The sequence below is a fragment of the Ornithodoros turicata genome, chromosome 1 (assembly GCF_037126465.1).
Source record: "Ornithodoros turicata isolate Travis chromosome 1, ASM3712646v1, whole genome shotgun sequence".
In the NCBI taxonomy this organism is placed as follows: domain Eukaryota; kingdom Metazoa; phylum Arthropoda; class Arachnida; order Ixodida; family Argasidae; genus Ornithodoros; species Ornithodoros turicata.
The window spans coordinates 197,002,124-197,017,480 of NC_088201.1; the positions used below are offsets into that span (position 1 = coordinate 197,002,124).

Genomic DNA, 15,357 nt, shown 5'->3' on the forward strand with positions numbered 1-15,357 from the left:
TTATTCAATTACACGTTTTCTGTGATACCCTGTATATACATTGCGCAGAAGGAGACAAAAGGAGGTTGCTAAACCGAGCCCACATAGGAACAGTAAAAAGATGTGACAGCTCTTGAAATTGAGAGAGGGAAGGCATGATCCCAGCGGGAGCCGATGCGATAAGCCGGTGCTCTTCCAGTCTCTTTCTACTATCCCTGTGTGGGCTGACAACTCCTTTCGTCGTAGAGACAACGAGGGCGGGCAAAAAAATCGTTGTGCGCTAGGTTCTGAGCACTCCGAAACGCATGATGTTTTGCTGTTTTCTCGGATGCGATATTTCCTCAGTATCCATCTGAATTATCATGAACTTGGGTAAATTTGGCACGTGCTTCATATTGGCAGGGTAAAAAAGCGAGCTTCACTTGACAAATTTTCTAGTCCACTCATAAAAATTTACGTAATGAAACCTAAGTTCGATTACATTCACCTCAGAGAGGGTAAACCCCTAGTAATAGCAAATGCCCCTGACAGCGTTTTTCTAGGTGGCGTAGTATGTTTTTTTTATAATTCAATGACATTTTCTAGGACACCCTGTAGATATGGCGATGAAGACATAGGTTCTGGCTAGACATACCTAACACGCATTGAATGCAAAAACTACATTTCAGTATCGTGTAAGTACAGCGATGTGCGACTGATGCATTTTCCCCCAACCTCCTTCGTATGATAGACATCAAACCATTTCACGTGTTCGTGGTCGTTCGTTTCATGAGACCCTAGCCCCTTTAACGAAATCCTTGTGTCTTTTAATCCTGGTCCACATGCACGTCTATGTCCTTTGTAATTTACGGTGATGGTGATGGATGTGAAGAAAAAAATGGGGTGGTTAGTCGCGGCTAAATCAGACTGACTACCCCAGTACACTTACACAGAACACAAAGGAAAAAAAGGAAAGGGGGAATGGTGAAAGAAAGAAAAAGCAATAGACAATGGCAATGGGCACATGTTTCATCGAAATGTTCAAAAGAGTCAGTATGCCAGGAACCACGTAACAGCTACATCCGTCATCCATTATGAACGTTTCATGAGCACGGCAAACCCACGAGTATTGGAGGTATACATACGGTGGCATACAGGTGAACGATTGCTTATGGGCAAACCTCGTACATCGCGGATATTTTTGTGTCTACCGTGCGTACGATCGCATCGGGAAACACATGTACGAGACATATGCCCATCGGCATCGGCCGACAAAGTACCGCCGTTGCTGCGTGCCGCGTTCGCCGCTGCCGCCATTTCTTTCGTGCATGAAGCTTAGCTAATAACTAAATGAATTTTAAAGATCAGCGCTGCTTCCTACATTCACGTGACGTCACGTGATTCACGTGACGTCACACCCTAAGCGAAGGAGGTGTAAGAGTGTGGCGCTCAGCGGAGGAAAGGCGCCGTCCAGACGCCCCGTAACTCCGTACGGCGCCCGCACGGTCGCGGCATTCATTTTCTCGTGGTTGTGTCCTCGTTGGTTCTTAAGAAAGGACTGACTTTATGTTTTTCTTGTCTTTCTTTTTTCTTCTCGTTTTTCAGTGAGGGCATTCCGTAATACTGTCAGCGTCCGGCGTCTGCTCTTGCCATGTATTCCGTCGAATAACGGTGAAACTAAGCAATTATTTCACGTCGGGTTCTCGATACCGTGGTCAGTGGTCCAAGAGGAATAAAATGGCATCATAGTTTCGAAATTCACTGGAACGGATGCAGCTCTCCCTTTAAGGAATTGATCTCACCAGTCACCATGAAAATGTTATTATGGCAGCTACTCATGCTGTTTCCTCACAGCCGCCAATGATGAAATATGTAACATTAATAACATCTACGAAGAAGTGCTCTACGAATGAGGCCTTGTCCTACGTGCTTACCATTCGCCGCTCTGGCCCTTATACTTTAATATGATAGTTGCATCTGGCTTAGTTGGATTTGTGGGTACCACCCCTCTCAAACAGTCACTCGGGTTTGCTTGCGTTGAGCTCTGGAGACAATATTCTCCATTTCCAGGAAGTGTAATAGCCTGCGTGGAAAACGTTTTCATCTGATCGTAAGAATAGAGCCGTCGTTTCACGCACACAGATATAATTTCACCAACCAACACACACATCATAATTTGCTATACACACACATATATATATATATATATATAGGGTGTCCACGCTAAGTGTGAACAGATTTTTTAAAAATATATCAATCACTTTTTCTGAGATGAAATCAATTGCAATATAGCATATGCTGAAGGGCACTCCATAGGGGGGCATTAACACACCCCTTAGGCAATGTATTAATTAACTTTCAATAATTAACTTTCTAATTATAAATGCTGCGAAGTTGCTCCAATGAGAACATCTGATCTCTTCGGTCACCAGATACCAAAGCCGTTTTCAGAACAAAAATCCGTTCGATAGATCGTCCGCAAAAAATTCGTGAAGGAACGCCATTTTTTTCTTTATTTTATTCATTGCGCATCTCTAAAGACACGTCTTTCCTTCGCCCCCAATACGAGAGGATGAATTATTTCTTCTTCAATCAAACTTCACGAGAACAACGGGATCACGGAATCACGAGAACAACGGGAATCTTACCTTATCTACAAATTCCAGTTTGCCATTAACAAACACCCTGGTATATTGTCAACAATAAGAACTCTAACTGCTTTGACAAGGTACTACTTCCTTTTTTCTTTTCTTTTCTTTTCAGCCGGACTCCTGACACCCTTCCGACCCCAAGAACGATGGCCTCACGCCAGAACTTGACACAACAACATTACCGAGCTTGACCCTAACGACCGCCAGGTGGCGGGAACCCCGACTGTGAGTTATCCGGAACCCCGACTGTCTATTAGTTTAAATTGTAATAGATCGCCCCGTGTTTTACTTCCCCTACCTTCCTTGTTTGCCTTTCATTCCTTCATAACTGTATTTACTTCGTGGCTTTCAGAACTTTTATTCGAGGAGACGACAGCACTCCATACCGAGAAGAAGAAGAAACACGACTCAGGAGAGCAAACGACTGAAAATCAACTTTGTTAGCCGAAGCGATAGGTGCAAATAACGCGAAAAGGGATGTGTCATGATGCATCGAAAAACGATCAGGCCTCGCGCTTGCAATGCCTCGTCTCGTCACCGTCAGTTAGATGCCGCAGCATTTCCTCTTCCCTGACTAGGTTGCTGCTTAGCGGATCTTTAATGACGGGTGTAGTTCCGTAGACGGGCTTATGGCTTTTTCTAATTAGCCGGAGTGTACAGAAGAGAAATAATGCACTGAAGTGAGGTAAGACCATATAGCGAATATAAAAAAAACAAGAATTACAAGAATTTGTGGTCTAGAAGTCATTTTATGTGCATCTGAACAACCCCATCTGATGCACTTGTAGCGCTAGAGAAACACGGGAGTGCTAAGCCTAACGGATTCGAAACTTGTCATCTTGTGAAAGGTAGGGGGCTAAATCACCTCACTTTAGTGAGGTTAGGTTAAGTTAGGTTCTACAGATTGGGGGCGGGGGTCTGGGGAGTGCGCCCCCCAAGGCACGCACTAGGCGGTGCTGGCGTCGAGACTGTGCCTCGGGTTAGGTCAGAAAGTCCTCATCCAAGATGGCGGATTGTCTCGAAGAAACGAGCGCTAAAATTTAATTTTTGTGTGTTTGGTACGTTATACGTCGTTGATTTTTGTTTCATTTCATCCGTAATTTTCTCATCTTTCTAGTAAAATCATCCGTTATTTGATGTCTACTTCCGTTTGTTTAAAAAAGCCATAAGCCGGGCTACGGAACTACATCCTTAACGACAAGTGTGGTGGTGGTGCCGTGCTATTTCCGAGCAGTCTGTCGGTGTGGCGGCATATTTCTCGAGGTGGCGGAGTGTGTGTGTGTGTGTGTGTGCGTGCGGGGAGGAGGGAGGGCGTCGTGTCTCGCCAATACAAACACACGTGCACAGCGCTCGACTACAGAACTGATCTTGCTGCTCTGCAGACTTGCTGATCTGACCCCACGTCCTGTCTTACACAGCGGCGCCTATACAGCAGATCGGTCCGTAGCAAATGAATTCCAGACGAAACATTCAGGTCTTTCCAATGCAACTTCATTGCGGACGTGACTATAAAATAGCGTCATCCGTGGTCGGCGTAAACAATGTGATTCCCATGTCCTTTCATCCTTTCCTAATGCCTTTTCGATCTTTCTTGTGAGTTTTGTCGAATATTCTTAAGTCCGTAGTCACCAGCCGACTTACACCATAGGTTTATCGACGTCGGGTTTAAATGGATCACGTGATATATCCGGCTATGAAGAGCGGTCCAAAGGGTTGACCACAACGCATGCGCATTGAGGGTTTTTTTTTTCTCCCGCCCCTCAACACATGGTTGAGGGGAGGGAGAAAGTAGCAGAGCACAGGACTGTGAAGTCGTTTGATTTTTTGACGTTGTTAACGGAAGAGGACTTCAGGCAGCGCTGGCGCTGCTGCAGGTGGTTGCGGATCAGGGTGTCGGTAACCGGCGGTTTGGCCTACTTCTGTACTTACTACTTCAGCCTACTTCAGCCACATATGGTTGATATAGTCGTTAAAAAATGTACATAGAGAGTGTTTGCCACGTTATTTGAAAGGCAGCAGTAGGCATCCGCGCTGAGGCGGTGATTGTGCTTTTGTCGGTGTTCCGTCATCGATTGTGGTTGCGTATAATAATTTCATCCGCATCGACCATCGCTTGTTTGTCGTCTCTTGTGCGACCTGTGTGGTGAACTCCAACGATCAACATAGCCTCTCGATTGCTGAGGCATTCCAACATCGTCCTTTACACGCTTTCGAGCCTGATGTAACGTCCGCAATGTGAGCGAAGTACTTAATCACTGTAGGCTATGTACACGGAAAGAACATTGATGCAAGGGTGGCCTTGTGCTGCGTGGGACTCCCGCACGCGTAAATTTTACGGTGTTATAGCTTGAGAAATCGACGTGGTACTTTCAACGTTTCACGAACCTGCAACGCGTTAGAGTATCTTTTTGCTGGCTGTGTTTCTTTGAAGCGCGACTCATAGGGAAAACGAACTCAGGGTGCTGCCTTGTTTACATCCTCATCCTGTGTGTGTTGTTTGTTTGTTTGTTTGTTTGTTTGTTTAGCGCTGTTTTTGTCACGTTGCCCAGGGCGTCCCTGCTTGTGAGCATGGAAGTTACCAGTGTCATGGCCCCCTGTCAGTGCGGTGCTGTGCTTAACTCTGACCTCTTTTATTTGAGTATTTCAGCATATCATCACATACATCACAGACTCCATAACTGCTAAAATAAACGGCCACACTTTAATGCCATTACACTGCATCCGAGCAATTCAGAATTCGTAGTTTATTGAGACAATGTACACAAAATAGAGATGTTAAAATGAACCAAATATCTCGTAAAGAAGGAGGTCAATAGTTCCAGGTTCAATAATGGTGTTTCAAGCCTGGAGCAAACAGGAATGGACAAAAAAAAACACACACATAACCGCCCAATAATTGCATTGTGCTTATTTGTTCGAAGTCATATATTATTGAGTGACCACTTTTACACAACTTGTTGGGGGCTTACATATTTTTATTTTTCCATGCTCATTCTTTACAAGCTTCTCTCTCGACTTCATACTGGCATTGTAAATTTCACTAGCATTATCATCGCATCATTACATGCCAGACCATCACCACCACCAATGACTAAAAGCTCCCCACAGCTTATGTCATGGTATAATACGGCTGCCAACAGCATATCATGCACTAAACAAGAGCATGGACCAGCTCCCGTGGCATAATGGTTAAGAAGATCGCTTTCCACGCCAAGACTGGGAGGTGACACGGTTTCGAATCCTGTCAACGGCTGTGCTGTCAGAGGTTTTCCCTGGATTTTCCGAAGACTTTCCAGACGAATGTCTGCACTGTTCCCCCTGAAGTCGGCCCAGGACGCATACTAACCCTCCCCTGTCCCCCACTCCTTCCTGCTGTCCTTTCTCAATCTGTCCACGTCTGTACGCCGCTCATAGCCCCAGTTGCTTCGCGGTGCTAACACGGGATTTAAAAAAGATACAAGCGAATGAAGGCGGGGTAGTTGGTACGAATTCATGGCGTGTAGACAGAAGAAAGACGCCGACAGAAGAACGACGGCACAGACGGCTGCATCATGCACTACGCTCTGTGAAATCACTCCTTATTCAGATTTTTAATTTGGGCTTCTTGTTCAGAAATAATTTGCATAGCGATGCAGTTACATTTATCACTCCACTCTGATACAGATCACTCAGCTTTGACTATGAAATGACATATACCTGTGTGATGTCATAAAAAAGATATTTGCCACTCTACAATTGTGTAAACATATTTAGTGAATCTTTACTTCAGCATCTCTTCACCACTTTCTTAATATTTTTTTAGTTTTCCAGTGATGCAATAGTTTTCGGACTATTTTCCCAATTTTCCATGCTTTACTGCATTGCAGACATCCTGAAATACGGACGATAATTCAAGCAACTAAGCAACTGGGCATTCGAGGCTAACACGTTTCTATCGTACAAACAAAAATGCAGAAACCGACACTGAAGATTTTGTTTAAGTTTAATTTATACAAGCTTTCGCGTGGAGGACCACGCTTCTTCACGTACAAAGTCTGGGTCTCCCGCGTGGTTATTGTCCATAAACCCAATAACCCAGGGGGACACAAGGAGCCTCTGAAAAACAGAATGCAGGAGACCCTGCGATGCAGACTGCGAATATGGCACCAGTTATGTCACTCATGAGTTCTTATTCCGAGGAGGGGAGCCTCCTCAATGCACACACTGTGGTGAGCAGCTCTGTTGTTCATGCCCTCATCTCATGTCCTGTCTTTGAAAGTCAGCGTTATTTTAGCATGTTTTACAAGCACTTCATACCTCTTCACCCACGCCTCTTGCTGGGTGATGAGTCGCTCATTCAGTTCGGGACTCTTTTTAACTTCATCCAGAATATTGGCTTCAATGGCAAGTGTTAAAATTTTTACTTCTTAGAAGTTTATTTTACACGATACAGAATGTTTTGTTCTTAACGTCATCAGTTTACTTTTACTTTTAATTTTACTCGCATACTGATTTCTCCACATACCCACTGCGCTCTATGGCCTTCGTCGCTTCTGCGCTAAAAAAGCAATCAATCAAGCAATCAAGATGTCAAAGCAGCCTGTTAATTTTTCTCCACGTTAGTTACCCATAAAGCTGAAACACCTTGTGTGTGTGTGTGTGTGTGTGTGTGTGTGTGTGTGTGTGTGTGTGTGTGTGCGTGTGTGCGTGCGTGCGTGCGTGCGTGCGTGCGTGCGTGCGTGCGTGCGTGCGTGCGTGCGTGTGTGTGTGTGTGTGTGTGTGTGTGTGTGTGTGTGTGTGTGTGTGTGTGTGTGTGTGTGTGTGTGTGTGTGTGTGTGTGTGTGTGTGTGTGTGTGTGTGTGTGTGTGTGTGTGTGTGTGTGTGTGTGTGTGTGTGTGTGTGTGTGTGTGTGTGTGTGTGTGTGCGCGCAGCCGTCAGAAAGCAGCTGTGGATATCGGCGGCATACAGAGGCGGTCAGATGGAGAGAAGATAAACATTTTTAGGGATGGGGGTTTATGTTACCTGGGATGACTTCAGGGCGCTGCGTCGACGTTTGTCCGGAGATAACCTGCCTCTCGAAGTAAGCCGCAGATCGACAGCGATTCCATCGCTCTCCCGTGGCATAGCGGTTAGGATGACTGCTTTTCACGACAAGACTGGGAAGGAAGGCAGATTCAAGTCCCCACACCGGTTGTGCTGTCTCGGATCTTCCCTGGGATGCCCGCGTCAGACGAATGTCGGCGCAGTTCCCACTGAAGTCGGCCCAGGACGCATACTAACCCCTTTGTCCCCCACTCCTTCCTGCTATGTCCTCTCTCAATCTGTCCGCGTCTGTACGCTGCTCATAGCCACATTTGCTTCGCGGCCCTAATGGAGAATTTAAAAAAATCGGTTATGTCAGCCCCCGCGCACAATTTTTTTTCTTTTTTTTTTCGTTTCTATGGCCTGCTGCTCAGAAACTCGGCCAAATCCTTCGCGCATAATTTGTACCTATGGGTACTGTGACTTTCGTCGCCTTGTTGTTTGTTAAGTCATTATACGCCGTGCCTTTGAAATCATTATCTTCCTGTAGAATGTCGTGAGGTTGAAGGGGTCTCGAAACACAAAAAAGTGTTATATATACGTATTCTATATGGGTGTTATAGATAAATATTTGCAGCAACTCAAACTAACGGTCTCTGCGTTCAAGCTGTACTTCCATTAGGAAAAAAAATGAATCCGCGCAAAGAAAATCGGCGTACACAATCGCTCGTGTACGACCATCTACCTGAATTTTGCATTACCAATGACTTCTATTCACGCATGCAAAACTGGCTACGCACACGAGGCGAGTGCGTACGTTAGGGTACGGTCAAAGTATCTAGCCGTTCAATATAAAAGTATGCTGCTCTTACCTCCCAGGCATCAGGAGTATCTTTGGAGTCACAGTCGTCTGTTGCCACAGCAACGCTTCTCAGAAGGCAGAGCGCGAGGAAAAGAACGTGAAGAGTTCGAAGCATATTGGACGTCGTCTTCAGATGAGACTGATTTGAAGCAGCAAGTGGAAGAGTATTTATAGGGCACTTCCCACTGTGAAGTCGGCTTCCCTGGTCGGCTCACAGCTGCGTGGTACGTTGCTTGCCTACGCAGCGCTGACGATGGCCCAATAACTGCGAAGTGTATAGGTTGCAGGCTACGTGTAGCCAATGAGCTTAGCGTTCTTTTCTTTTTTGTTGTCTCTCTCTCTCCCATTCACTTCTGTTTTAATTGTCTACCGGAGCTTCGAACCGTGTTATTACCGCAAGTTAGTTTTATTTTAAGACGAACAAGGGGGGGGGGTGCGAAATTCAAATTCTTGCTTTTTTAATTGGATCGTAACAAGAGAATGTTAGGCGAAGGGTCGAGATAATTTTTGAAAATGCACCATACGTGGCACTGCTCGCGACACTTTCCGTGGTGGAGATGGTGAAACTCCTAGCGCTTTATCTTGTACGGACACCTTTCTATTTCTTTTCGACATGCAGGAACAATTGCTCTTTTTTCTTGGTTTCCTTTTTACTCCGTGTCGGCGCCGCGAAGCAACTGTGCCTATGAGCGGCGTACAAGTGTGGACAGATGGAGAGAGGACAGAAGGAAGAGTGGGGGATACTATGCGTTCTGGGCGGACTTCAGAGGGAGCCGTCCCGACATTCCTCTGGACAGTCTTCCGCAAACCCGTGGAGAAACCTCATACAGCACTGCCGGTGGTACGATTCGAATCCACCACTTGCCAGTCTTCAGCTGGCTACTGCCAACGAGTGAGACGCCTTAACCCGTACGGCCATGCCGCTGATGTTTTTCTTTTCTTTCTTTTTTTTTGCATAAATAAGGCGCATAGTTCATTTTCTGAAAACATTCTAAACTTAGCACGTGCGTCAGAAGAATACGAATTTTCGTGCCACGTACCTCCAAACTGCTCGTCCCACGGGACTCAGATTGGCATCTTTCGATAGCCCGCACCTTTCACATGGTACTAGGTGTGTTGGTGTCACCTCTTTCGCCGGATCCGTTTAAATGAGCGAGGCATGCGCAAGTGTGCGATATTGAAACACTTTATCGCGAAAACAACCGATTCGATTTTCAATCGGTTACGTCGACGAGTAGCTTATGCCGCTACATTGGACTACACGAGTGGCTTTGTTGCTTACACTGTGTTGCCAAACAGTTATTTGTTATTATTTATGTCAGAGACAGCCGGCGATATTTTTCCCGCTACGCACTTTATTGATTGATTGAGTAATACTGTCAAGGAGAAGCACTACAGAGGGGTTTGGTCACCACCTATAATCTTTTTTTATTTATTTTATTTCATAATACAGCTGGTTTCGTCCAGAGCTCGAGGTAACTCGTTACTGTAACTAAGTTCCTTTTGTTGGTAACTTGTAACTTAACTCGCTACTCTTGCGCCGTGGTAACTTTCAGAGGAACTCGTTCCTTTTTCATGTAATTTTGCCAAAGTAACTTAAATTAAGTTCCAAGTTACTTTTAACTCGCTTTTCACTCACGTCCACATATTTTCTTGCTTTCTCTCCCGTTCCTTCATGGCATTTTTTTTTTTTTGCCATAAAACGTGGTATTCAATCAATGACAGTCTTTTATTCAGGAAGTAAGAACCGCTGCCACTGAAATGAGGCTGAACCATTGTGCGCCCACAGGGAGTAAGATGCAAAGCGTTCGAATAGACCTCTATCAGAGAAACGTCATCATGACATTGGTAGACAGACTGAAACCGAAACAAATCGGAAGGAGAGGGCTGGGTCCCACGAACGGGCACTTGTTCGCTGCCTCCCATTGAAAGAAAAGTATGACCGAGGGTCGCGTGCCTTTAAGGGACCATATCGTAATCCCCTCAAGACCGTGGCCGTCGGGCGCGACCTTGTTCACCTCTAGCTTCGAGCGTAGTTCCATTCTACCAAATTTTGGCGCTGTCGAACACTATGACATCATTTGTTTACAGACAGGGAGAGGTATGTTGTTGGACATAAACGAAAACGATCTAAGCGTGTTGCACTCCTCCTCAGGCAACTCAAGGTCTAACTCAACTGCTCACGCGTGCTGCACCTGCGTAATTATATTTTGTGTCCGAAGTAACTTGGAAGTAACTCGTTCTTTTTTTAAGTAATTCAGTAACTGCGAGCTACATTTCAGGCTGAAGAACTTCGTTATGAACCTAGTTACATTTTGCACACGGTAACTTATCTGGTAACGAGTTCTTTTTGACGGGTAACTTCTCTATCTATGGTTTCGTCGTCTCAAAAACGAAGTAGGAGTGCCACATTGACAAAACAACTCGGATTTACGCGAGTACAATACATTGACATAACGCAAAATCATATGATCAGAACAAGTTCTCCAAATTGTGGACGAACTGATTACAGGTCCGCGATTGCACCGCTTCCCCAGGTAATATGTTCCATTCATAAACTGTACGAGCAATGAAAAAATCGGTATTTCATGCAAACGTTTCTAGCTGGTGCGGTTCTGAACTGTCAATCGTGACTGTGCCGGGTGTCCCTATAGTAGAGATTGGTATTGCATAATTTTCATCCTTTATTTTCAGTTCACCATTTGCCAGAAGGAAAAAACGATTTCAGGCGGTGTATTCTGCGCCTGTGCTTCAGGGTAGCCAAGCCTGACTTGCGGTGAAGTGTGTCCGAAAGTTCGCCCTTCCTATTTTTCTTAAAAGTGAATAGTATCGCGTAGTAATCGTATATAGTAAATGAATAATAGTAACACACACGCGACACACACATACCGAAGGATATCATCTATATACATGAATATCACCCGATTTCATCACGAATTCTAGAGAAATCAGAAACATATTGTTGTCCACATTCGTCTTCCTCAATGTCCATAACAAGTTGGCGAAACAAAACTTCAAAAATCGAAACTTGAACGTCCGCGACCTTGCAGCGCAGAGCAACTCCAGCCGTTCGAAAATTACCGTGCAAGAGTGGCTACTCCAGGGTCACGTGATGTTACGTCATACCCTATACTCGTGGGTTACGCGGGTTGAGTAAAAAATAGGTGGTGCTGGCCAGGTCATTTGCGAAACCCGTCGTATGGTGGACTGGAATGAGTGGTGTGCTGAACGGCCTATCCTAAGCATTGCGAGCATACCAGCTCGCGTGGCCCAGTAGTTAGCGTGCTGGCCATGTCACGTCGAGACTGGGTGGTACCCCGTATAGAATCCCGGTGCCGGCTGTGCTGTCTGGGGTTTTTCCTGGGGTTTCCTGAGACGCTTTCAGACATATGTTGGCACAGTTCCCTTAGAAGTCTCCCCAGGACGCACATTCGCCAGGGCGTCAGTAATGACGTTGCCCACATCTGTGAGGCCGACGACGGCGAGACCTTTCATCATCAGCACCATCATAGCGAGCGTGTACCCCTCGATTGAAGCCGGGTTATTATCGCGCCCCATGCGGGTCCTCGTTAAACTGCGACAGCACACTCAGTATTGACGTGTGTAGCTATTTTCGTAGTTAAATTATTTTTTAAATAAAGCCCGCTTCTCTCGGTACTGAACTGTTTTATTCGCCGCTGAGCAGTTGTACTCAAGCTGCGTAGCACACGAAGCTGTCACGTTTCCTAGCCCATGTGCGCTGCCAGCGAAAGACACTTGGTATATCGCGATGTTACAGGTAAGGTTTGTCTGCGCAGCGTGGCGACTTGTTGCACGTGCCGCAGGGAAGGACTGCGGATAATTTAGACAACCTGGGGTTAGCACAGCGTATGTGATCTCGCAGGGGCGGCGAGCGCTTCATCTTTATCAGTGGAATGATAGACAGCAGCCCATCAAACAGATACGGTGTAGATTGCCGGTTAACGTAAATATAGCATACAATAAAACGAAGAGGTGACTTGCCTCATGCAGCTATTGCGTCTACCTACTTTTATCTAATACACGGGTCCAGCAGGCTGCTAGATACCGATTTCCGATATGGTGGATAACTTTTACTCACTCACATCAGGTATATTTCTCACGAACGGTTTGAGCGGTTGTTGGCACTTTTCTGTTCCTGCGGAGTTTGTTGCTTGGCCATGAGAACAAAAGATATAAACGTCCAGCTTTCCCCCACATTCCGACGCCCATGCATAGGCTATGAATGGGGTTCCGAGTTTTCGAAGTTTTCATTTTGAAAAATTCGGATGGTGTTCATTGGGGTTATCAACTTTTCCAAAATCCGGTGTCTCATTGAACCGAAGGGACAATGGTGCTCTTGGGCCACTCAAGGGTCCAGCGACTCCGGAGGAGGCTGCCAGAAGGGGAACAGGAAGAAGGAGACGGGAAAAACCGTAAGGCCGCCACGTAGGCGTAAAAAAAAACGGAATTTTTACAAAAAAAAATCAGAGGGAGTTTATCGGATAAATCCGAAAAGTCGCAAGCCTAGTTATGAAACGTGTATTATGTAACGTGTATGCACACGTGTACACGCAGAACCCTCCTTGGATTCGGATTCGGAAAGTTCTGAATTCGTCCCATCTCTATGTTGCTATGCGAGCGCAGATTGACGGACGGTTCACAAGCACGTCAGTCGAACATCACGAAACAGAATTGCATTAAGTTCCCTCCAACCGAAGGATCATCTAGTGACAATAGTGTACACCGATAACCGAACGCAGTTTTAAATGCAACACGACGAGCAATTGGGCTAGTTGGTGCGAATGCATAATGACGTAAACACGACGGAAAAGACAAAGGGACGGAGGAACAGGCAGGACGAGCGTCTCCTCCGTCTGTTCCTCCGTCCCTTTGTCTTCTGCGTCGTGTTTGCTTCATTATGCAGTTTTAATACAATCTGGAAGCGAGACATGACATGTGAATTACAAAGTGGCCGTTTCGTACTCATCCTATCAGCTCCGTCGCGCTCTATGATATGTATTTCTTTCTAGAAGTATAGGGACAATATGTTGGACTGGGTATGAGTGTATACCGACTTTTCTTGTGTGATGTCTCTATGACAGGGCCTTTAGCGCTTCAACTGCGGTTTTGGCCTCAACAACCTAGTTTGATAAACAATGCAGAGAAGCAGTCTCATGTTGATATATATGTTCACGTTGTCTCATATTGGATACACAAAGCCTTACGCTTGTCTGCTTTCATGGCCTTCATGCAACTGCATGCAAAGGTGCAAAAATCAGACGTGCAGTCTGAAAATATCTTATGTGTCCCACTTCGTCTGGCCTTTCCGTAAGGTCGTGCATTGTACTCTTATGTGAATTGATGGGCTAAGCCACATCCAGTTAAACTTGTGTGCTGCATGAGTGCACGTGTGTGATGCATGCTAACCTTTCTAGCAAGGGCGACATTTACTGGAAAGGTCAGCATGCATCACACGTGTACTAATTAAGCACAACTCTGTACTAATTATGTCTAACTGGAGTTGGCTTAGCCCATCAATTCAGAGAACCGTACAATACGCAATATTAAGCAATACGAAGTTGGAAATGAAATGAGAGAAGACTAAGTTCACAGTTCACAAAGAGTACAATTGTCATTGAATTAAGGTTACAAGCTAGGTGTCATAGCTCACAATCAATACCGCATCAAAACGTAAAAAGATCACGTTGTCAAGCTGGAACACAACCGCGAAGGATACTGCCCCGACGACCGTTTAATTCTGTATTGTCATCAAGTAGGAGAACTACATGTTGTATTTTCCCACTGTTTAATTGGCATTACATCAGTGTACATAGGAGTTTCCATTGCACGACTGACGCGTTGAGCTCATGTTACCCTGTGTTGCGCAATATCACACAGTTGCCAGGGGCGATCGTTCATCTGCTGATATCAGCCGAACACGACATCTCCTCCCCACCGAACTCATTAGTATAGTCCCACAATCAGTCTTTCCGGAGGTCTTCTTTTTCGTTGGTCTTTGAGACTTGTGCATTCCCATTTCCTATATCAGGGACCCCTGTATTCGGAGCTTGCACATTCTGAGACGGCGTGTGCAACTCGCTCGGAGGAGTACCTTCTGCTTCTGGTTGGTGTGGTTGATCCGCTAGCATGGGTTCTGGAGCAACAGAGTTATTTGAAGCAGGTCTGGGGTTTTCTTCTCGGGCGTTTTGGCGTTCGCAGCCACCTGGTTTCAGTTGGTCGATGTGCCGGCGCCAGATTTTCTTATCAAGCTTTACTTCGTAGGACAATGGTCCGTGGCGTCGGAGGACAAGACCAGTGGTCCATTTATCAGTTCCTGTGTAGTCACGAACAGAAACATGTTGTCCCAGTTCAAAGTAGCGTTCTCTTCAATGGTTCCGCTCGAACAGGTTATCTTGCTTGGCTCGTATACTGTCTTCAACACTATTCCTGGTAAGTGACAGGCGGGTGCGGATTTCGCGTCCCAGGAAGAGTTTTGATAGAGTTTCTCCAGTCGTTGTATGGGGGCAATTGAGATATGCAATAAGGAACTTTGCGAGAATCTCATGGGTACTCCCTAACCCCTGCATAGATTTTAGGCTTGATTTGAGTGTCTGGACAAAACGTTCAGCAAGTCCATTGGTTGCTGGGTGGTATGGCGGTGTCAATGAAGTCCATTGCCAGTGACGATACCTTTGGGTATGCCGTTTCTGGCAAAGATCGTCCGTAGGACATCTACAGTGTGGGAAGCAGTAGTAGAGCTCATGACGATTACTTCACGCCATTTGGAGGAGGCGTCCACGACTACTAGGAACATTTTATCTTGGAATGGCCCTGCGAAGTCCAAATGGACTCGTTTCCATGGTCCGTTAGGAACTTCCCACGGAT

General features: G+C 45.8%; 1 protein-coding gene across 1 annotated transcript in view; it reads right to left on the reverse strand.

Annotated features, from left to right (window-relative positions):
- Positions 1-8,604, reverse strand: part of LOC135374851 (complement inhibitor-like) — a 33,239-nt gene extending 24,635 nt beyond the window's left edge. Inside the window, exons 1-2 of the mRNA XM_064607779.1 lie at positions 8,483-8,604; positions 1,893-2,041 (exon numbers count right to left, since the gene is read on the reverse strand). Of these exons, the coding sequence (XP_064463849.1) occupies positions 1,893-2,041; positions 8,483-8,587 (254 nt within the window). The 5' untranslated portion in view covers positions 8,588-8,604. The remainder of the gene's footprint in view (positions 1-1,892; positions 2,042-8,482) is intronic.
- Between the last annotated feature and the right edge of the window lie 6,753 nt (positions 8,605-15,357).